Below are 23691 nucleotides of genomic sequence, written 5' to 3' on the forward strand. Positions count from 1 at the left end.
TTTTTTGTAATTAACACTTTGGTCCTTTATCTTTTATTTGTAACACTATGGTCTTTTATTATTTTTTATTTGTAATATTTAGGTCCTTTATATTTTATAAATAAATAAGATAAGGATCAAAGTGTTACAAATAAAAAAATAAAGGACCAAAATATTACAAATAAAAGATAAATGACTAATTGTTACAAAAAAAAGATAAAGACCAAAGTGTTACAAAAAAATAAGATAAAGGACCTGCAGTGTAATTTTGTCTATTTTCATTGTGTGATGGTTAAATACTCTCAAATTAACAAAGGATAAATTAGAAAAAACCAAAAGGTTAATACTACAATTTTTTTTTGAAACAAAAAGATTAATACTACAATTGAACAAGGAAAAGAAAGGAAAAAAAAATGTGTGCAAGAAAAAAAGAAATGAATTATCATATGAAAAAAGTAAGAGACGTAGTAACAAGGCATGGATGTTCCAACAAGAATAAAAGAGGCATCTTGATGTTCCAGCAAGAAAAAAAGAGGCATGTAATGAAAAATTGATGTTCTTACAAGCAGCAACATTGCAGAAGAATAGAGAACAACACAATATATAGATGTGCACAGGGCCCGCTCCGAGATTTTGGAGGTCAAGAGCAATAATAAAAATGGACTCCTAATAAAAAATACAATTTTTTTTTATAAAAATAACATCGTTTATTTAAATTGTAAATAATGTTTTTTTTTTGACGGAAAATTGTAAATAATGTTAACAACATAAAAAATAGTTATTTATATGTCATATTCCAGCAACATTAAAATTGAAATGATAAATAAAAGATTAAGAGATAATTAATAAATAAAATTATCATTTACACAACAAATAAAATAAATAACAAAATTGATAGTGTTTTGATGATCTAAAAAAAATGATGGTGTTTTTTCATAAATATTACAATTTAATTTTATAAATTAATTCTTTATTTTCAAAGAAATAACAAAATTTGTTTTTTTTTTTATATAGTAAAGTTATTTATGAGTTATAAAGTGATTTTATTTATAGAAAAAAATCATCATTTAGTAAAAAGAAATAATTTTTGAATTAGTTTGATTTATAATTTTTATGGTATGGTATTGATTGTCATTTGTTGAAACTTGATCTATTTAAATAAAACAAAAAAAAATGCCACAGCTAGGAATTGAACCCACTCCAAGCTGATTCAAAAAATACAACAAAGTCGCACGCTAACCAACTAAACCACCATCAATTCATGTAAATAAACTCTCAGCACAAATACTTAATCAATTAACCTTAACATGATGGGCAAAAAAAATTGTGGCCCTAGTTTTTTAGATGCCTTTGTGAATATATGCCTTGACAGGAACATTGTGGTTTTGATGATTGACAAAAAGAAGTCTAAGAATGACAATGATGCAAAAAGCGGAAAAGAGGATCAAGCTTTCAAGACTTGGTTATAAACTTGTTGAGTTGTAATCAATATATTTTTAGGACCCTTATGTGAGTAGTTGAAAAAGCCCTCTTGAAAATATATCACACACTCACAATCATTTTATTTAAATATGATTTTGCATAAAAGTATTTTTTGCATAAAATGTTTTTGAAAATTGTTAGCTTGTTACTAAACGTGATCATGATTTAATTTCCTTGCTACACAAACATTTATGCAAATAATCAATTAGCCAATCTTTTGTTTCAATGTTTTCCCTTTTAATGCTAATTGATTATTATGATCAGCAAATTAGGTAATTGTATATATGGCGTAATAATTTTTAACGGCTACTAGCCTAATCATTTTCAAATGGCTAATTCTTGGATTAAATTGTCCAACGGCCATTTACATTAAATTGCTGATCATTCCCTTTTTTTTCACTATAAATAGGTGTCTTGCATCGGCTCTAAGGCAACCGAAATTTTGCATCAAAATACTATTTCAAATAATACTCATCACTCTCATTATTTTTACACTTGCTACTTGAGAGCTTTTTTATACTACATAGTTTACTTGTAATACTTGTACTTCAATTTGTTTTATCTACACATATGGTGTAATATCTTGTAACTCAATTTATTCCACTTGTATTGGGTGTGATCCCAAGGTTTTCAAGAGAGGTGATATCTCTTGGTTTAAAGGCTCTTGCATTAAGGGAGGTGATATCCCATTGTTTGTGTTGAGAGTTCTCGATTGTAAAGGTTATTAGCTTATCCTGTTATAAAAGCTTGGTTTAGTGAAATCTCAAGGTGCTTTCCTTGGGGACTGGAGTAGGCCCTTTGTTTTTGGCCGAACCAGGATAATTTCTTTGTGTTTTTCTTCTTACCCTTTCATCTCTTTTATTTCTCGCTACAAGTTATTTTATTTGGTTAAAATATTTTAAGTTCTTATTTTTAATCATTTTTTTAGTACACAATTCACCCCCTCTCTTGTGTCGTTTGGAGTCACTGGACTAACAAGTGGCATCAGAGCTTGGACTCTTGTTTAAAGACTAATCGTCTCAAGAGCCAAGATGACTTCAAACAATTTTTATGGGGAAATTTCCATAAATAGACCACCACCCTTCAATGGTGAATGGTATGGTTATTGGAAAGAAAAAATGAAAATTTTTCTTCAAGGTATAGACCTTGATATATGGGATGCCGTGGAAAATGGTCCTTTTATTCCCACTCGTTTAGTTAATAATGTAGTGGTGAATAAACCAAGAAATCTTTGGACCAAAAAGGAAAAAGAAAAGGTACAATACAATTTGAAGGCTAAAACAATCATAAGTATTGCTTTAAGCATGGATGAGTTTTACCGAGTTTCAAATTGTAGTACCGCCAAGGAAATGTGGGACACCCTTCAAGTGACCCATGAGGGAACTCCCGAGGTCAAGAGGGCAAGAATGAACACATTAACTCGTGACTATGAACTATTTATGATGAAATCGGAAGAAAATATAAAAGATATGCAAACACGATTCATCCACATAGTTAATCATCTCCGAGCACTTGGAAAAACTTTCAATAATGAGGATTTAATTAACAAAGTTCTTGGATGTCTAAATCGGAGTTGGCAACCCAAAGTGACTGCCATTTCAGAATCTAGAGATTTAGCATCTATGGACTTGGCTACTCTTTTTGGAAAACTGCAGGAACACGAGATGCAACTAAATCGACTCATAGAAAATGAAGAAGGAGAAAAGAAAAAGAAAGGGCATGCTTTAGCTGCAACTACCAAAAATAGTGACTTTGAAGGTGGTGACAGTTCTGATGAAGATGACGTGGACATGGCTTTAATGTTTCAAAATTTCAAAAAGTTCATGCGACACCAAGCTAAACCAAAACAATTTCGAAATTCTCAAAAGAAAAGTGACGAAGGAACCTCTTTCAATCCAACATGCTATAAGTGTGGTAAGAAAGGTCATATAAAATCTGAGTGTCTGCTGTATCAAAAGAAACATGAGAAATTTGATAGAAGACCACAAATAGAATCTAAAGGGAGAAGGGCTTACATTTCAAGGGACGACAATGACATGGATTCATCCGACGAATCAGATAATGAGGAAGCAAATCTATGTCTCATGGTTAATCAAGAAGAAGAGGTAAATTCATTTGAATCTGAGCCCAACTTTACTTATGATGAGTTGTTTTTTATTTGTGAAGAATTAAACAAAGAGTCTAGTAAATTTAAAAAAATTGTTTCTACTTCTAAGAAAACTATTTCCACTCTTGAATCAAAAATTGAAGTTTTAAATAAGGAAATAGATATTCTTAAAGAGAAACAAGCTTTTGTAAGTAAAGTCTCTACTTACACCCCTTGTGAAAACAACAAAGAAAATATTGAATGTAATGAATGCAATATATTGAAAGATAAAGTTGAAGATTTGAATAATGTTCTTGCAAAATTCACAATGGGTAGAGACAAACTAGACATCATTTTGGGCAATCAAAAGGCAAGTTATAATAAAGTCGGTTTGGGTTATCAACCAAAAAGACACACTTTACCTTTTAAAAGAAGAAATTTTAGCTCAAACAAGACTTCTTGTAGACCTTTTGTTAAATGTTTCTATTGCAACAAAAATGGTCATACTTCATCGATTTGTAATTTGAGAAAGAACCAATATTTAAATAATAGGTGGGAAGGAATCTCAAATGGCACTTTGCCTAAAGCTAACTCTAAAGGACCCAAAATGATTTGGGTACCAAAAGCCAAAAATTGATTTTGTGTTGTAGGTGTGCTTGGAGCCCAAGAACTCAAATATTATATTTTTAATGGCTATTCAAAGCACATAACATCGGAGAAAAATGAGTTGTCCTTATCATCACCAAAAAGTGGCTATGTATCGCAAGGCGATGTTATTGAAAGTTCTCGAAAAAGAAATTGCAAATTCAAGAGAAGCAAAACTGGTTTACTCTTTTCACTTTACTATTTTTTATGATTTATTTTTCCTGAATATATGTCTTGCCATGATTATTTTTTTTCCCGCTTTTTGATAATGCCAAAAGGGGGAGAGTTATGTGATTTGCATGTTTCAGGGGGAGAAGTTTGTAAATGTTTGCATATAGAAAGGGGGAGAATAATCTGCGCTTATCTCTGACATATACTTTATTATTATTGATTTATTTTATCGTAACCCCTTCATTGAGCAAATCCCACCATGAGATGTTTGTCATCATCAAAAAGGGGGAGAATGTGAATATATGCCTTGACAGGAACATTGTGGTTTTGATGATTGACAAAAAGAAGTCTAAGAATGACAATGATGCAAAAAGCGGAAAAGAGGATCAAGCTTTCAAGACTTGGTTATAAACTTGTTGAGTTGTAATCAATATATTTTTAGGACCCTTATGTGAGTAGTTGAAAAAGCCCTCTTGAAAATATATCACACACTCACAATCATTTTATTTAAATATGATTTTGCATAAAAGTATTTTTTGCATAAAATGTTTTTGAAAATTGTTAGCTTGTTACTAAACGTGATCATGATTTAATTTCCTTGCTACACAAACATTTATGCAAATAATCAATTAGCCAATCTTTTGTTTCAATGTTTTCCCTTTTAATGCTAATTGATTATTATGATCAGCAAATTAGGTAATTGTATATATGGCGTAATAATTTTTAACGGCTACTAGCCTAATCATTTTCAAATGGCTAATTCTTGGATTAAATTGTCCAACGGCCATTTACATTAAATTGCTGATCATTCCCTTTTTTTTCACTATAAATAGGTGTCTTGCATCGGCTCTAAGGCAACCGAAATTTTGCATCAAAATACTATTTCAAATAATACTCATCACTCTCATTATTTTTACACTTGCTACTTGAGAGCTTTTTTATACTACATAGTTTACTTGTAATACTTGTACTTCAATTTGTTTTATCTACACATATGGTGTAATATCTTGTAACTCAATTTATTCCACTTGTATTGGGTGTGATCCCAAGGTTTTCAAGAGAGGTGATATCTCTTGGTTTAAAGGCTCTTGCATTAAGGGAGGTGATATCCCATTGTTTGTGTTGAGAGTTCTCGATTGTAAAGGTTATTAGCTTATCCTGTTATAAAAGCTTGGTTTAGTGAAATCTCAAGGTGCTTTCCTTGGGGACTGGAGTAGGCCCTTTGTTTTTGGCCGAACCAGGATAATTTCTTTGTGTTTTTCTTCTTACCCTTTCATCTCTTTTATTTCTCGCTACAAGTTATTTTATTTGGTTAAAATATTTTAAGTTCTTATTTTTAATCATTTTTTTAGTACACAATTCACCCCCTCTCTTGTGTCGTTTGGAGTCACTGGACTAACAGCCTTGGGCTCGGGTCCTGCTTGCCCTGGCCCAAAACCGGGCCTGGATGTGCAGCAAGTAGTAAGCAAGAGTAATGACTAATGAGCAAAAAAATATATTAAATTTAAAATATTCCAATAAGGATAATTTAATATTTTAACAAAAAATTGAGGGTAATTTTGTCAATATAAAAAGTAATGTTTTAACTTTCCTTCTCCCTCGCCCTTTTTTCTTTTTTCTTCTTTTTCTAGTAGTCTAGTGGCTATACGTTTCATCTCAAAATGAATAAGTATAATGTTCAGGATTCGAACCCTGACTCGTGAATAATATATGCGATGTTCTTATCAACTAAGCTAAGCTCACGAGACTCACTTCTCTTCCCTTCAAATCCCTCCAATTTGGAGGAAATAAAAATTGTTATATATTCCCTCCCTTCTAATAAAATAGAACCAAACAAACTCAATTTAAAATATCACTTCCCCTCCTCTTTAAAACCCTCAAACCAATCAAACCTTTAGTGGAAATCGAGGTGAACCAAAGCCCACCTTGAAATACAAACATATTCTAACAAATTTTACTTTATCTGAATGACAATCTATAATTTTAACATTGAACATCTTGTGCTGAAAAGATTATTTGATTCGGTTTATATATATATATATATATATATATATATATATATATATATCGGCCTGTTTAAAAAATAAAAACATTGAACATGTCACAAATTTGACTCTTAAAAAATGATATTATTAGAACTCGTTTATATTGTTAACCATTTAAATAATTTTGATTCTATTGTAAATAGTTCATTATATCAATACTTCTATTAATTTATTTTAGTCTACAAAATTATGTGAAATTCCACCGTTACCCCAATGACCACCTTCATTTAAAATATGAGCAACCAAATTGAACCAATTAACTTGTCTTTTAGAAAATTCAACACTTTAGCTTGGATATCTACAAACATGAATAATTGACTCAAATTATGAATCATCCACATGTAGTAAATTGAAGTTGTCAACCACAGCTTTAGAATCTAACTAAAAAATCAATAATACTTACAGTCCGATACGCTCAAAGCGGCACTGTAGATCGGCAAATTTGGGTTTTCTGCTCCTGTTCACCATTCCAAATCGCGTGCCATGTCAATTCCCTTTTTCTTCTTTGTTCTGCCGATTCCCTTTTTCTTCTTTGTTCTGTTGCGCTACTAATTCCCTTTTCCTTCTTTGTTCTGTCGATTCCCTTTTTCTTCTTTGTTCTGTTGCGTTTCTCATTCCTTTTCCTGTTTTGTTTTGATACATTTAATGCCTTTTCGATTTCCTTTTTGATCTCCTTTTCAATTTCCTTTGTCTTCTTTCGCGTTCAATTTGCTACATGGATGGGTTTGGGTAAGCTTTTCGCCCACTTGCTTGTTTTACGTTCGTCTGGATTCAGCGGAAAGGTATTTGTCGGAATACTTTCCATTTTGTGACGGATGCAGGCTGAAAGGGATTTGGCAGAAGGTTTGCTTTTGTGCTTGATTTGTCTCGTTTCCAATTTGTTTTGCCCATATGTATCGGTTTTGATTTCTTTCTCCTTCATTCCGTCTCGCTCTCTCTTTTGTGGTGGTTGTTCTTTTTCGTTTTTGTATTCTCTCAAATGGCTGGTAGGTTTAATTTCTTCATTAATCTAAATCCCAATTGAATATTGATTGTTTTTCCCCTGTTTCATTCTACAGGTTCTTGCCAGATTTGTTTCATCGGTTTGTTATGACCTGATTTGTTCTTCATATTTATTTTATTTCTAATTTTTACAGTTTTATTGTGTGTTCATTACTCTCATATTTCTTCATGTTCGCCCTGTTTTTGCAGAGGAGTTTATGTCCGACCTATTTGTGCATACAAGGTGAGTTTTGCTTAACAACCATTCTCTTTTAAGGTTGCTGTTTTGATTGTTTTTATCATGTGATCAAAGCATTCTTACCATGCTTTAGAATTTGTCAACCCTGTTTTCTTAATTTTCAGACTGCAGTTAACAGTATGTTTCTTAATCATGTTTTCATTTTGTTCATAGTATTCATATTTGTGGAATATTTATTTACTTTCATACATCTTTTGCATGACTTGTTTGTGCAGTTGATTCGAATTTGTTCTTTCTGTAGCCTTTCTATTTTGTGTTGGTTGGTTTGTGTTTCTTTTTTTATTTTTTTCAGTGACAATCGAGTTGTGCTTTTGCCTCCGATGAACGGTTGTGGCAACGACGAGTCTCTTCCTTCCGGCGACAGCCGATTGTGTATGTGAGTGGATAAACTGATAATTTACTTTCTGAATTTGTTTATAAAAAATCAAGTTTTTGACCCTTGAATGTTTTATTTATTTGTCACCATTTGGGCTAAAATCAACCAAAATAGTAGGCAACTTTAAAGAATATTGCACACACTAATCAACTGAGGTTATTATTTCTTCATATTCATCAAGGGAGATATTAACTCAGGTAGTGCTAAATTCTAATGGTTTATTTGTTATCAATTTATTGTTGCTTCATGATGAGTGTTTATTATGCTTTGTTTCAGCTGAATTTACTTTGACGAATCTCTACGCAACAAGCTATGTGAAGGTATATTTTTTTTTTTTTTTTGTAGAAGTGTGAGGGTATCTTTCTTTCTGTGGTACTTATTACTGAATCAGTCATTATTCGACCCTGGATTGAAGTTTTGTAATGTATGTAGGCAATGCTGCTCTATCATATGCGGAGCTCCAACAAACAAGGCAGAACTACACAGTGGCTAAAGAGATTTATCAGCATGTTTTAGAAGGAGCCAGTGAACTTGAAAAGAGTGGCAATGTATACTTAGGAGGTGGTAACCTGAACATGGAGGGTTTAATGATGCAGGCCATGTGTGGTTTAGGACAACTTGGATCACATTTGAGGTAGGCTTAATTTTTCTTTTTATGGTTTTCCTTACCATGTGTTGCTTTTTAAACTTTTCACGTCATCATACTCTATATATCACTAATAAAAAGGCATTAGCCAAGGCAGAGTTTATCTATGGTGACTTGTTTATTCTTTTGACCTGTTACTGTTACCTTATCTCAATTTAAAAAATTCATACTGCATTATAATTGAGCCTGGTCATGGCGTATTGTTCCTAATATCTTGTGGTTTTGTATTTGTTGAAGGTGAAACACATCCCAAGGTCGGTGTTATCTTAACAGGTATGGCTCTTATGTATAGGCGTAAAGCAATTGAGGAGAAATCAAGTTCGCTTGTGGTTCAAGAGGTTAGAACTCTTTGAATGTTGACTACTTGAGTTTTTAACTAATAGAATTTGTTAATAACATGCAGCGATAGTGAAAGCCCCATTTTGTTTTATGATTTTTTTTCAAAAAAAATATCTAAGGATTACTGATTAGTAATAAGTTGTTATGGTTTGGGAACAAAGGGTCGTGTCTCTTCTCTGGGTAGCTTTGGCTCTGGGGTTACAAGGGTTTACTTCTTTCTGTAATACTTAGCATGTCTCACCTGAACTTTTTAGCATTGCCATGCTTCTTTTGATGCACCTCCTATATAGTGTTTTTCTTGCAAATCAATTAGTAATTGTACCATGAAAATCATTGACAGGGTCTCTACAATAAAGTTGCAAAAATTTTGAAGTTTCCAGCAGCTGAATCTGAAGGTAATATTGTTATGCCGCTTCGTTCCCTTTTGTCCATGTATTATCTATATTTATGAGATATGTACACAATGAATCAGGGTTATCAATTGTATTCTATAGCAGCAGTGCATTATGGCTGCTGGCCGTGGCCGCTTATAGATTTCAGATAGCAGAATGTTATTTATACTGTACTGTTGTAATTCATGGCCACAACCATGTCCATTTTTGCCGCTTTTGTGACTTTTCAACTCTAATTTTGACATTTTCGCCATTCCCTGGCATTTGGTGTCAGACAATTTGAAACTGTTCTCAACTACACATACTTCTTAGTTCCTTCGTTACTCACATCGATCATACTCCTCTTTTGAAACTTGCTTGTCTTTTTCGTTAACCCTCTATTCTTGCTCTACTACACACTCACTCATTGTTCTGTCTTTCTAGACCAGATTGTTAGTTATGAATATCTTTAATTTTGGGAAACCTTTATTCTTGAGAGCATTTATTTGCATAAAGCATAAAGCATAAACTAATCAATAGGTTTTCGTTTGGTTCTGGATCTCTCTTGTTAGTTAGGCCTATAGATCTCTCTTGTTAGTTAGACCTATAGTTTTTATGATTTCTCTGTCTCAAACTACTCGACCATTTTTGTAGCATCTCTAACTATTATGGGTCTTCTTCACACATGTCCACACCACCTAAGATGAGCTTTCCATTTTTTCTACAATGGGAGCTATCTCAACTTTTTCTCTACCATTTATTTCATTCAGGATTGAAACCTAACTTTCTTTGTGTAGGTACTGATGCTGCTGCACCATCGGTTAAGAGAAATGATATAGTGGCTCTTGCAAGCGGTATGATGAATTCTTTGATCCTTTATAATTTATGATGAATGTGTTATCGACGGGTGATAATTATGCATGTCACAATGAATATACGAATTAAATGGTGATTTCTTAAATAAGTATAACTTCTCTTTCATGAATGTGTTCATCAAATGGTAACAATTATAGCCACTACAGATCAATATATTGCTTATTGTATGTGGTATAGGAGAAATGCTTAAGTCGAAATTGCTTACTATAGGTACTTTCATTTAAATTGAAATCCTGGTGGCTTAATCAGTTCATATTTTGATGCTGCATGATGAATGGAAAATTTTAAATTCATCGCTCTGTGTATAACATTGTCCATGAAAGTGATTATATTTATGAGGCGTTCAATTTTAAGGCTCATTCTGTGCATGCTGGTAACTTAATCCTGACGAGTCCTATATATTTATATTAATTAGTTGCTCAATATTATAGGTGGATTAGCTGAAGTACTCAATGTCCAAGAAAATAGACGGAGTGAAGGAGAAAAGATGAAGAAGTTGTCCGAGTCCTTATGGAAAAACAGCAGGATGTCTCTGGATGATTTTCTAGGAAATACAGAAGCAAACATAAGTCCAGTTGTTGATGCTCGTATTTCCAGGCTTCTGTAAATTGATTCATCTTCTGCTGCTGTAGGTTTAGGTTGAACTAATGATAAATGAAAAAAATGTTATGATGACAAGACACGTAAAGTGATGATTGTGGTGAAGCATTAGATGAATTCTTTATGGTAGTAACATAACACTATCCATTGTTGGATATATTAGTACTTTAATCAATGGATTAGGTTTAGTATTGGGAACTTATTCAAACTTGAAATTTGAAACTTTCAGATGAAGTTCCTCTTGTTCTAATAATATTGATGCAAAATGACAATTAAGACACTGTGTCCAGTAAAATTGTTAAGATTCTTTTTCTTCATATTTGTCCAAAGATGTATTGGAGGGTGTTTGCTTCTTAAAATCTATTAAGTCAATTATTTTACTTTTTATCAGGAACTATCTGACTCTAATGGTATTGATAATCTAATGGACAAAAGATCCCTTGGTTATGCATATAGGAGTCGAGAAGGAGATGTCGAACGGACTCTAAAGACGTCGAAACAGGAGTAGGTGGCAAGTTTGTGGACTAAATGCTGTTTGGTTCTCAATGTAGGCATATTCAGAAATATTTTTGCCTTTTCATTGATCAAAGTTTGCTTTTTATTCGGGAATTAGAAGTCTGGACTAAACCCAATAGTGAAAAATATCACCCAATGTATAGATCTTCTCTAAACTATTTTAAAGAAAATTAGCTCTTCCCATTTTCTTTGGTAACTAGAGTGGCCTTTTTGGTTAAAGCTTCTACACAGTATATGATGGTGCATGCATCTTTTTTCCGAATATGACATTGTATACTATTGTACTGTTGCACTTTCTATATGACATCATATTTTAAGAGACCGATTAGGTTTATGTTGTGATTACAAAAGGGAAAACATTTAAAATTCAAATAACCAATATATTTGCAACGAAAATTTTACTTCTCAGATCAACTTCTTGAAAAGAAAAAAAAAAGAAATTATAGGGAAAAAAATTATCTTATATTCACAAACTTAATTTTTTTTTTTTATTTTGCTTTATACGAATAACGGGCTACATGTGTCCCATATGGGCTAGCCCGTATTTTAAACTGAATTTTATGATCGGGCTAAAAGCCATAAAAAAGAATCGGGCTAATATTTTAAGGTTCAAACTCTATATATATTCGGGTTTGGCAAGACAGACAAACAAGTTAGTCCATTTTAACAGCTCTACATCAAAAAACAAAAATTGTGTATTTTTTTAATAAGAAATTGTGTATTTTCTTTATTATAGTTGCAAAACAAATTATAGTCAATAATTATTAAAAAATATTGTGTATTTTCTTTACTACGTGTCTCTTAAATATGATTAGTCAATAAGGATGAAAATTTGACCCATCCACAGTGGGCACCCGGAAAAAATACTCGCAACGAGTAGAGTAAAACCCACATTTGGATACATGCATTGGTATGAGTAATTACCCATAAAAATGAGCGGGTATGAGTGCGGGTATGTATATCAATTTATTTTATATCCCACCACATACCCACGTACCCACATAATATATATATAGGCACAAACCTAAATAAAATGTATTTAGGCACACACACAAAAAATCAACACATTAAATGAAAAATAATATAGTCACATCAATCATATTATTTTAATTCATTTTCATTTTTTTTTGTGAGTGTCTCTAACACCATGACATTTATATTTGTGCCTATAGTAGCATTTCCCCTTTCTTGATGGGAAAAGCTAAATTTGTGAAGAATGATGAGGAATAACAAAGTCAAATATGTGGGTTGGACTTCTTAGCATTTGTGAGTTGGATTAAAAATACTCAAATAGCTACACTTACTGTTTGAAGACATTGTAGTCCATAACTTCCATGTAGTTGGTTGGGAAGTAGCGTAGTACTAGAAATTGTGAAGTTCCATCAAGAATTATGAAACAATTAGATATTATATTTTAATAATCAAAAACAATCATATGTCATTGTAGGGTAATTAGTTTAGTTTTTATTTTAACTTTTTGGGGATTTATTTTGCCTTATACGGATAACGGGCTACCCGTGTCCCCCGTGGGCTAGCCCGTATTTTAAACTGAATTTTCGGATCGGGCTAAAAGCCATAAAAAAAAATCGGACTAATATTTTAGGGTTCAAACTCTACATATTCGGGTTTGACGAGCAAGCCGAACGAGTTAGTCCATTTTAACAGCGCTACCTCAAAGAACAAAAATTGTGCCTTTTTTTAATAAGAAAATGTGTATTTTCATTATTATAGTTGCTAAACAAATTATAGATAATAATTATTAAAAAATATTGTATATTCTATTTACTTGTCTATTAAGTCTTATTAGTCAATATATTTATCATAAAATAATTGGGATCTCATGTTGAAGATTTCCTGATTTATTACACATAAATATTTTCAACAATGCATCATAGTTTTAGCCTAATTTTTTATCTCCCAAGGTTTTAATATTAGTATTATAAAAATTTGATTTTAAGTTTAATACACCCGTGCGAAGCACGGGTAAAACCCTAGTTACAATATCAAATCAAATTAATTAAACTTTAGGATCAAAAGAGTTGCATGTCAATGTCACAGAAAGGTTCTCCCTCTCTAATAGAGACTACATATAAGGTTGCATCTAAATAGTTTCAACCTGCACCAAAATAGTTTTTGCCAAAAAGGATGACAAAGCCCAAAACCCAATTCAATTTTAAAAATCTAAAATTCACAATAAATATAACTTTTAGTCAAAATCACAATAATACCTTAAATAATAACAATAAACTACAAAACTTATTAAAAATAAAATCTCCAACTTAAAGACCGACTAATTCGAGAAACACCAATCTCTCATTAACAAAGTCTAACTGAAACCAAAAATGACAATTTTAAGATTTCACCATCAAACGACTCACAAGTGTTTTTTTTGTTTTTGTTAAGTAGTTGGTGATTAAATTTTTTCACTCTTAGTCCCATAGGTGTAGCTCAAATGGTAGTTAACAGATACATTATTTGAGTGGTCAGAGTTCGAACCTCAAATTCTACATTTCTCCACATTTAAATGTGTGAGTCTAGCCACTAGGCTACTTAACCAAAAAAAATATTCACCCTTAAAATGAGTAAATGAAGTGTTTGTAGCTTGAAACTCGATTTTTTTTTTTACTTTCACCACTAGTTTAATCTGATTTGGAGGTCAGTTCTGGGCTTCTAGCATCAAGTGGTTTCAACTCCCTCCCAATCGCAGTTGCGAGGGATCGCACCATGGTCCTTTCTACCAAGTTCAACGTCAATCACCACTGAACTGAACCAACTAACGATTGGTTCGAAACTCGACTTTCGACATATATAATAAATAATGTGATATCTTTATTAACGGAATTAAACCGAGAGGATTTAATAAATTATTACAAAATTAATTAATAATGAATAATTAAGATTGCAACAATTAAGACGACTTATTATCTTCTTACAAAGTGATTTTCTTATTTATTAAGTGGGTTGAAGATAGATTGAAGAACAAGGACAAGGACTACGGAAGAAGAGGGTAACAATAACAACAAACACATTAACACAAACCATAGTATGTGTTACTTGGTCTGATTCCGAGTCTTTCGAGTCTATAAGTTCCATAATAATCGCTTCCTAAAATCCATTTTTCTGATTCTATAAACTGACTTGAGTCAACACAACCAAACACATCACAAAAATGGGTTCGGGAAGCAGAAACTACTCTGCAAATCCGAACGATTACAGGCTTCTAGAAGAAGTCGGTTACGGTGCAAGCGCAACGGTTTATCATGCAATCTACATCCCTTACAACGAAGAAGTTGCAGTGAAATCTCTCGATCTAGATCGATGCAATTCAAATTTCGATGATATACGAAAAGAAGCACAGATCATGAGCTTAATTGATCATCGTAACGTTGTTAAATCGTATTGTTCATTCGTTGTGGATCGTAAACTTTGGGTGATTATGCCTTTTATGGCTCAAGGTTCTTGTTTGCATCTAATGAAAACTGCTTATCCTGATGGATTTGAAGAAGATGCTATTGGATCGATTCTCAAAGAAACTCTTAAAGCTTTGGATTATTTACATCAACATGGTCACATTCATCGTGATGTTAAAGCTGGTAATATTTTGCTTGATTCTAATGGTGAAGTCAAACTATCTGACTTTGGTGTTTCTGCTTCTATGTTTGATACTGGTGATCGTCAGCGTTCTAGAAATACTTTTGTTGGTACTCCTTGCTGGTAATAATTCGTTATCGTTATCGTTGTTTATGCATATTATGTGTTTGTCATATTGTTTGTTTAGTTTATGAATTCGTTGATTATGCTTATTATGTGTTTTTTGAATGAAGGATGGCGCCGGAGGTGCTGCAACCTGGTACTGGTTATAATTTCAAGGCTGATATTTGGTCTTTTGGAATTACTGCACTTGAGTTGGCTCATGGTCATGCGCCGTTTTCTAAGTATCCTCCAATGAAGGTGTGTATCTATTTATCTATGTGTATCTGTTTGTATGTGTGTGAAGGGGAAAATGTGTTTTTTGTTCGATTCAGTTTTTGTCGTTATCGTGTAATTTAAAGTATAAAGAATGTTATTGGTGAAGTGAGGGAGATAGTGACTTGCTACTATAAATTGTTTGTGTTATTATGTATGTAGGTTTTACTCATGACCATACAAAATGCACCTCCTGGCCTTGATTACGATCGTGATAGAAAGTTCTCGAAGGTATGCCTTTTCTTTCTGCCTACACGTTGCATTTTTACTTACCCGAGATACTTCTTTATTACGTATATATGTATGCATGTATGTTTGTGGTTTTGTTTTGTTCGTTCATTAATTAGGGATAATAAGTTATGAGAGTGAAAAGGGGTTTGGATAACGACAAGGTTTTTTAAAACATTCCTCGAATGTAACATCGGCTGCATCGGTCATATTTGATTGTGATCATCTGAATATTGAGGATAACGATGCAATCTCTATTGCGACCACAATTTGTGTTGCATCAGTCATATTTGATTGCGATTATGTACAGTATTACAGATAATGATGCACTCTCTACTGCAATCACCATTGGGGCTGCATCGGTAATATTTGATTGTGATTATCTACAATATTCAGGATAACGATGCAATCTCTACTGCGACCGCGATTGCGGTTGTATCTGTCATATTTGATTTTGATTATCTGCAATATTAAGGATAACGTCGCAATCTCTACTGCGATCGCAATTGGGGCTGCATCTGTCTTATTTGATTGTGATTATCTACAATATTAAGGATAACATGCAACCACGACTGGGGCTGCATCTGTCATATTTGATTATGATTATCTGCAATATTAAGGACAACAATGCAATCTCTACTGTGATCATGATTGGGTCCCATCAGTAATATTTGATCGTGATTGTTATCTACAATATTAAGGATAACAATGCAATCTCTACTGCGACCGCGATTGGGGATGCATCTGTCATAATTGATTATGATTATCTGCAATATTAAGGATAACGATGCAATATCTACTGCGATCACAATTGGGGGCACATTAATCATACTTGATTGCGATTATCTGCAATATTAAGGATAAAAATGCAATCTTTACTGCGATCGCAATTGGGGCTGCATTAGTAATATTTGATTTTGATTATCTACAATATTAATAAGGATAACAATGCAATCTCTACTGTGATCCCAATTGGGCTTCATTTGTCATATTTGATTATGATTATTTGCAATATTAAGGATAACGATGCAATCTCCAGTACAATTGCAATTGGGAACACATTAATCATAATTGATTGCGATTATCGGCGATTATCGGCAATATCAAGGATAACAATGCGAGCTCTACTGCGACTGCGGTTTAAAACGTTGGATATTGTTTCTATATTGAAATTACGATGTGTTGAATTAATAATTATATTAGATTAATAGTATTAGTACTTTAATAGTATTCCTCAAAAAAAGAGGAGTACTTTAATAGTGGTAGTCTAATTAAAGTATTTCCAGTTGTGATCAGTCTTTTAAAGAAATGGTTGCTATGTGCCTGGTAAAAGATCAAACAAAGAGGCCGTCTGTGGACAAGTTACTGAAACACCCCTTCTTCAAACAAGCTAAGCCTCCAGAACTTTCTGTGAAGAAATTATTTGCTGACTTACCACCTCTTTGGACTCGTGTAAAAGCCCTGCAGGTTTGATTTATACACGCTTCAGTGCCTATTCTGTAATTTCTCTTGTTCTGTTACTTTTGCATGACTTCACCAAAATCTTGCAGCTTAAAGATGCAGCTCAACTAGCACTGAAGAGAATGCCTTCTGCAGAACAAGAAGCAATATCTCAGGTAAGCAGATGTTAAATTTTTATTTATCATAAAACGTGGTGTATTGGTTTTAGGAGTTCATGCAAGCATTTTCATGTTACAAGCTATATTTGTCACTTACTTTTCTTTCTCTTGATACTGGTTTCTTTCACTACTAGAAAACTTCATTGTGGAGCTTATTCCAGTCTGGTTGTTAGATACAGTGCATTACGTACTTGAAATGGTAGATGTTTTGATAATTTTCCTAAATTTATTGACAATTTGATCTAAAAGGAAAGAGCTGCCAATTTTTAACTTCTCTTTTTAGTTTATAAATCACAATAATAACCAAGATTGCACATTAATTTGGCCTTGTGATGAAAGTTTGCTATTTTAGTAAATGCTTTTGCAAAGACAATTTCTAGAAGCTCTGCTATAAAGAAAAAAATCTGCGGCGAACTTTATTTTCCTGCTTTCTTTCCTTGGAGAATATCCAGATTTTTTTTTCTTATCTTTAACACAAGTTTTTACCTTCTGCTTTCACGTCAAAGCCCTATACTTTTTTGGCCAAGCACCTAAATTATAATTAACGAATAAATAAAAGTACTTTTCGTACAAACAGTCTATGTGCATATATCACGGTAATTTTGAGAAGATACAAGGTGTAGTTTTTGTAAAATTATGGTTCGGCAAACCCACCGTGATACCAAACATTAATTATAGTATATAGTCTAGTCTATATAGTCTATAAACAAAGGGGAGGGATTTTAGGCTATTGGTCTCAATCCCAAAAATGTTTTTGGTTTTCAATTGAGTTAGAGAGATAACCTATCTTTTGAAAGTTTGTCATTTTAAAGCTTCAGTGACCATCTATTGAAGTGTGCATTTTTCTTGCAGAAAAGAGAAAAAAACATTGTTGCTTTTATAACCATCGAAGTCTAATCCATTTATGTATTTCCCTTTCTAGAGTGAATATAAGCGAGGAGTTAGTGCGTGGAACTTTGACGTTGATGATTTGAAAGCTCAAGCTTCATTGGTATGAACTATAGTGTTTTCAGATCATTTCTGATTATACTTGGCTGTTTTTGCTTTGTATGGTTAGAACTAATATCTGATGATCTTACTAGGTGCAGGAAAATGATGATATTGCAGAGATAAAGGAAGAAGAGGAAAACAAGTTCTTCATTTCCAGCAAGGTTGGTTGAACTGTTCTAAACTTTCTTTGTCATAAGAATAAAACACCATGCCTTTTTCCACTCGGTGGATTCCTAAGTTAGCTACTTAGGTGCCACAAGGTCTTATAACAAATCCTGTGTTGTGATTTCTTACTGTAAAATTAATCTACAAATTTTTTTGTTAATTGTAATCACAGGATACAAGTACTTCCCAGCTTAATGTGGAGAAGAGGAATTCAGATAACTCCCAACAAGATGACTTCACGTTACAAGTAGGTGACAATGACGTACCACAGAGTGATAAAGTAAATGGATCAATTGCTGAGGCAACAACATCTACTTCAGAGAAGGACGTGGGAACAAGCAAGATTAAAACTCAGCCAGTCAAATTTGGTAAAACCCAAAGCGGGCCGCTGGTGCCTGGCACAGTGCTTGGTCATTATTTACCCGAAAGAGGGCGTCTATTTGAAAGGTATGTTACATATTTCATATTATATCTTTGTTTTTTGTTCTTATATTGGGTCATATTTGGTAATTTTAGAGAGAATTTAATGAAAAGGAAAGGGATAGAATAAAGTGCAAGGGAAGGATGAAAAGTAAAGCATTGTCTTCCCCATGTTGAACGTTAATGAGGAAACAATCAATAAGGTTATGTCACGAATCTAGGTAAGAGAATGAAAAATTGGTATAAACAAAGATAAGGAACATTTTTTGGATGATTTAAAATAGATGGAAAAAAGTTCTATTTGAAGGGTTTCCTCTCCCAGCAGAGCCTTTGCATAGTTCACTCAGCGTGACCAAATCTGAATGATACTGATATCTGTACCCTTGCACCTTCCATTTATTTGTCAAACTCGTTAGCTGACTGGACTAACTGTCTCTGACTGGTTTTCCAGTCTGTTGTGTCCTAACAATGCCACACCCCCTTGAAATTCAACATTGTCCTCAAAGTTACAATTTGGAAACTGGAAATTTAGGAAACTCTGCTCAACCTTGTGTGTCCATTCTAATCTACATTGCTCCAGGAACAGTAAGAGACTACTTTATTCTATCAACCTGGGCTTGGCCCTTGCATGTCCAATATCCAAATATGACCTCACCTTAACAAGTTTCATCACTAAAACCAATTTGGACCCGGTCAACAATCAAACACTCTTTGCAGAATGTCAATTCTGTCCCTTCTCCTTCTCTAGAACCCACTTCTTTGCACCAGCATGATGGATTTGTCAGCATCGGTTGTGGACTTGTGGTGGCCGGTGGGGGCATAGCCAAACTCCTTGTAACGTGAATCTCCATAGTAGCTTTACAAACACTTTGATCTAGCAGTGCAGGTAGTAGACTGACTGGACTAAACCTAGAATTTTCTGGCCACTGAGAAGTACTTCCACCCATGCGTCACTACAGTAAACAGAATAGGCCGTTTGAGCAATTAATGTGAGAGCTCTATTTCCCATTTTCATATGAAAGCTAAGAATAGGCCCTGTATGGCGCATGCTTGTAGCCATTCAATGACAATGTGCTTTGAACTTCGTATGACTCTGTGAGTGGCAGCAGCATCATGCCGCTTAACATGAGAAGAACTGTCTGAGTTGATGAAGTCAACACCAAGTTGAGTACTTACCCCATCCAATAGATGGATGACAGACCAGCCATATGTCCAGTTTCCACTTCCTGCCTGTCTGATCAATAGTGCTGCAAGCCTTGTTTGAACTTCAAGTGCTTGGCTTAGCTCAACACTTTAAAACCCTTTAGTTTAAGAAGTGAACAAGATTGCAAAACTATATACACACACACTTGACTGGGCATTCTCCACTTTGGACTTGCAGCTGACAATGTGGAACTGGAAAATAATTAAGTTTTCAAGTTATTGTATTATTTATTTTAATGGTTAATGGTGATTATTGCAGATAATAAGTTAGAAAATACATTTAATAAACCCATAGGCAAGGTGATCAATTTTTCACTTTATTTTTTATCGAGTTCTTGTGAAGTTTAAAAGTCTACCTTTCTGGAGGATGTGTTTTCCAGAGAATCCTCTTGTTCACTTTTATCTTCATTGGGTTATTTTAAGTATACAATGTAACTAGTTTAATTTAAAGTTAAAATAAATAAAGCTAACGTTTATTGTGGGCCTCTTTCCAATTTATCAATTTATGCTTATTGGTGATTGAGGTGCTGATGTTCCAGTTTAATTTGCAATGCTTTGCTACTTTTAGGTTTGAGAATGAAAATCAGTTATCAGGTGAGAAAAGTAATCGGGATATGCGACGAGCTCCAAGCTTTAGTGGTCCATTGATGCTTCCAAATCGAGCTTCAGCAAACAGTTTGTCGGCCCCAATAAAATCCTCTGGAGGTATTTCAATTATCATTTGCATTGTAAGCTACGTTTGCAAGTTCTGGTATTTTTTGAAGCAGTCCTGTTAAGCGCTTACTTGGTTTTGATTTTTGTTCACTTGGTTTTGATGTTTGTTCCACCAACACTTGCTAGGATTCAGAGATTCCTCAGATGATAAATCTAAGGCTAATCTAGTGCAAATTAAAGGGCGGTTCTCAGTGACATCAGAAAATTTAGATCTGGTGAAGGTATTTTTTCTTTTCAATCCAATAATTGATTTGTCCCTATCAACAACTTTAACCGACTTCATTTGTTACACAGGATATTCCTGTAAGTTCTGTTTCACGCCGATCTCCACAGGCTCCACAGGTTAGTTGATGGTCTAATTGATTATTGTCAGTAATTTATGTTCTTTACCCCTGTCATCTCATTTGATATTCTCTTCCTGTTACATTACATATAGGATTCTTCACCACTGAGGAAATCTGCCAGTGTTGGTGATTGGATGTTGGATTTCAAACAACAAATGGTTTGTAACTTACCATTTGTTAGCGAGCTTTCTTATTTATACTAGTTTTTGTGAATATTTGCGTCTTTGGTGGTTAAAGAGTATCTAGGATGTTTCATTGACTATTGTATTTGTTTGATACATGATGGTTTTCTATCTTCTGTTGGATGCATTTTCTCTTCAGCCAATTGGACAATCTTCCAATGATCTTGCAAGCATGAATATTCCTACATCAGTTATTGTGCCTCACCTTCACAATCTTTTCCAACAGACATCTATTCAACAGGTGGGTGAAACTGAAGTTTAAGAAGTGACATATAAGTTGCTTGTGTGTTTCTGTTGGAAAACTGATAATGTAACTTCACCAATTTATAATCTTATTGGAGATTCTGTTTAATTCCAGGATCTTATAATGAGTCTGTTGAGTAGCTTGCAAATTACTGAGGCAAATGATGGTGAGTGAAAGATTTTTCATTATGTTGGTCATTATTTTTTCTGTATGGCAATGATTACATGACCAGTGCATTTAATATTTCAGCTCTTCAGAATGGAAAGATGCCACCAATACCTCGCAGTCCAGAGAATAATGGCACTGTAAGCAAATTTTCATTTCATTTAGTCCCATCACTTGTATGCTTAATTATTCTTAACTATTGCGTATGTCAATATTTAGCCAAGCACTTGTTAGTTCTGTTGGGTGACATAACCCACACATAGTAAAACATGGTTTTTCACGAGCTTCATTTTTCCCCCAAATGTTTTATAGGTTGATACTACAGCTTCAGAGAGAGAACTACATTTGCTGTCCAAAATTTCAGAACTTCAGTCTCGGTTAGTTATAAGCTTGTGAAATACTTTTTGAGTAACCTTTCTCTTTGACTTCAATAAAGCTCACTTGGTCCTTCTGTTTTATGTTAACAGGATGATCAGTTTGACAGATGAACTTACTTCTGAGAAGTTGAAACACATGCAGGTAAGTTACTCTACAAGTTCTTATAATTCATCATCATGCTTGATTGTTTCTTCAGCCTTTTGAAGTTCTTGCTTGCATAGTTGCATTACATATATGATCTTCAACTTGGTTACTTGGAGAATTTAGGTTAAAACCTTGAGGGCTTGTTTGGCAGATAACAGATATAATTGGATAAACTATTATTATATACAATATTATAATCCATTATTTGGTATTCCAATATGACAAGTCAATACCATCCATCACCTTATTAGCTAAAACTTTTCCCCAAGGCTTAAGGCTGAGAGTTAAAAACTAACAAATAGGACAAGGTTATATGAAAATGTAGCTTTATAATTCAGTACATCTTTATTAAATTTATATATTTTAATCTTAAATACTTTGTTAAACACTATAAAGTTAGATTTCTTATACAATTTCTATTAATTAATATAGTAAAAAATTGAACAATTTAGTTTATCCCTTTTGACAGTTGCAACAACAAGTAGCCGCTCACTACAGCCAGCAACAAAACGGGGAAAGAGAGGAAGGTGCATGAGTGCCGATAACAATGATAGTCTTTAGTGAAGTAAGTATATACACCAAGGGGAGTGCTGATAAATTATAAGGTGCACTCCATTCTCTCCCTCTGCTGAAGGGGCTTTGCTTTTTGATGGTTGATAAGAGTCATGTATCTTCTCCTGTCCAGGTTGCCTTGTTTTCAACAGGCCTTTGTAACAATCTTAAAACCCGGCAAGTGAAAATGAGCAAACTGATCTTTCAAGGTTAATCTCATTATTTATTTCATTCAAGATTCAGATGTATATAAGATTCTCTTTTGTGTCATACTGCAATCTGCTAAAGTGCAGATCAATTAGGAACTCAAGTTAGGGGGACACAACCCCAAGGGAAAAGTAACATCCCTACTTATTATGTTGTTTATATAATAATTATTCCTATATCGGATTTGAGTTTGTATAGGTTTATTGTATTTTGCCTACCGAATAATATTAGGTTTTGTACCCAATGAATCAAATCAACTTAGTTAAATGGTTTTCAACTATTCAAATCAAGTACATTTGGTTTCATATTGAATTATATTAGAATTGTTTTTACTCTTTTTTTTCTTCTTTCTTTCGTGTGTTAACTCTATGATACTTGAGGAAAGAGGTCCTAGTAATTTGAAGTTCGATCAAGAGGTAAGTACTAAGTAAAGTTAGGCAATAATTGTTTCATCTAAAAATCGAACTTGAGTTCTCTCTAACTATCCGTCTTTATGTGGAATTCTTAACCACTTGAGTTTCATCACATAGTTAGAACTGACTTTACTTTGTTAAACATTATTTTATTGAAAATTGAAAATACATTGTTTTTTAGCTTTTGTTATAAGAAATTTATTTTGCTTGAACATTGAAAGCGCAAAGTGTTTTTTAGTTTTTGTTATACAAAATTGATTTTGCTGAAAATTGCTAGTACAAAGTGCTTTTTAGTTTTTGTTATATGGAATTGATTTTGCTTTCCAATATGTTTGACTAGAAATGATGAAAAATAGTTCTCAGTATATCTTAAATGGTACATAAA

General features: G+C 33.3%; 3 protein-coding genes and 1 long non-coding RNA gene across 9 annotated transcripts; all 4 read left to right on the plus strand.

Moving 5' to 3' along the window:
- The first annotated feature begins 2492 nt into the window (after window positions 1-2492).
- LOC123889117 lies at window positions 2493-4184 on the plus strand. The gene has a single exon (XM_045938341.1). The coding sequence runs from the start codon at window positions 2493-2495 to the stop codon at window positions 4182-4184; it is 1692 nt and encodes a 563-aa protein (XP_045794297.1).
- Window positions 4185-6796: 2612 nt separating this feature from the next.
- On the plus strand, window positions 6797-8701 carry LOC123923901. Its single transcript, XR_006814509.1, has 6 exons — window positions 6797-7251; window positions 7467-7490; window positions 7600-8024; window positions 8139-8221; window positions 8301-8344; window positions 8457-8701. It is a non-coding gene; the product is annotated as an uncharacterized LOC123923901 (long non-coding RNA).
- A 51-nt stretch (window positions 8702-8752) lies between these two features.
- Window positions 8753-11173, plus strand: LOC123923891. Its single transcript, XM_045976645.1, has 5 exons — window positions 8753-8779; window positions 8908-9008; window positions 9350-9404; window positions 10178-10234; window positions 10688-11173. The coding sequence occupies exons 2-5, from the start codon at window positions 8946-8948 to the stop codon at window positions 10861-10863; spliced, it is 351 nt and encodes a 116-aa protein (XP_045832601.1). The 5' UTR covers window positions 8753-8779; window positions 8908-8945; the 3' UTR covers window positions 10864-11173.
- A 3109-nt stretch (window positions 11174-14282) lies between these two features.
- On the plus strand, window positions 14283-23183 carry LOC123924077 (serine/threonine-protein kinase BLUS1-like). Of its 6 annotated transcripts, none has more exons than XR_006814586.1 (19): window positions 14283-15086; window positions 15197-15323; window positions 15501-15569; window positions 16863-17033; window positions 17117-17182; window positions 18108-18176; window positions 18274-18336; window positions 18513-18787; window positions 20532-20668; window positions 20804-20898; window positions 20972-21019; window positions 21114-21179; window positions 21343-21444; window positions 21562-21613; window positions 21697-21752; window positions 21925-21989; window positions 22080-22131; window positions 22604-22739; window positions 22820-23183. XR_006814586.1 is itself a non-coding variant. In XM_045976854.1 (19 exons), the coding sequence occupies exons 1-18, from the start codon at window positions 14542-14544 to the stop codon at window positions 22667-22669; spliced, it is 2130 nt and encodes a 709-aa protein (XP_045832810.1). In that variant the 5' UTR covers window positions 14316-14541; the 3' UTR covers window positions 22670-22699; window positions 22820-23183. The 6 variants fall into 6 exon arrangements, 4 of the variants coding, with proteins under 4 accessions (XP_045832832.1, XP_045832810.1, XP_045832818.1 ...); XR_006814584.1 differs by having other exon boundaries at window positions 14316-15086; window positions 18268-18336; XM_045976854.1 differs by having other exon boundaries at window positions 14316-15086; window positions 18268-18336; window positions 22604-22699.
- The last annotated feature ends 508 nt before the right edge of the window (window positions 23184-23691 follow it).

This window comes from Trifolium pratense, linkage group LG1, assembly GCF_020283565.1.
Source record: "Trifolium pratense cultivar HEN17-A07 linkage group LG1, ARS_RC_1.1, whole genome shotgun sequence".
NCBI lineage: Eukaryota > Viridiplantae > Streptophyta > Magnoliopsida > Fabales > Fabaceae > Trifolium > Trifolium pratense.

Coding starts and splice junctions, on each gene's coding strand:
- LOC123889117 (XM_045938341.1), top strand. CDS start 2,493: ATGACTTCAAACAATTTTTATGGGGAAATTTCCATAAATAGACCACCA.
- LOC123923891 (XM_045976645.1), top strand. CDS start 8,946: ATGGCTCTTATGTATAGGCGTAAAGCAATTGAGGAGAAATCAAGTTCG. Junction 9,405..10,177: donor TCCAGCAGCTGAATCTGAAG/GTAATATTGTTA, acceptor TTCTTTGTGTAG/GTACTGATGCTGCTGCACCA. Junction 10,235..10,687: donor TATAGTGGCTCTTGCAAGCG/GTATGATGAATT, acceptor TCAATATTATAG/GTGGATTAGCTGAAGTACTC.
- LOC123924077 (XM_045976846.1), top strand. CDS start 14,542: ATGGGTTCGGGAAGCAGAAACTACTCTGCAAATCCGAACGATTACAGG. Junction 20,669..20,803: donor CCCAATAAAATCCTCTGGAG/GTATTTCAATTA, acceptor AACACTTGCTAG/GATTCAGAGATTCCTCAGAT. Junction 22,132..22,603: donor AGAAGTTGAAACACATGCAG/GTAAGTTACTCT, acceptor CCCTTTTGACAG/TTGCAACAACAAGTAGCCGC.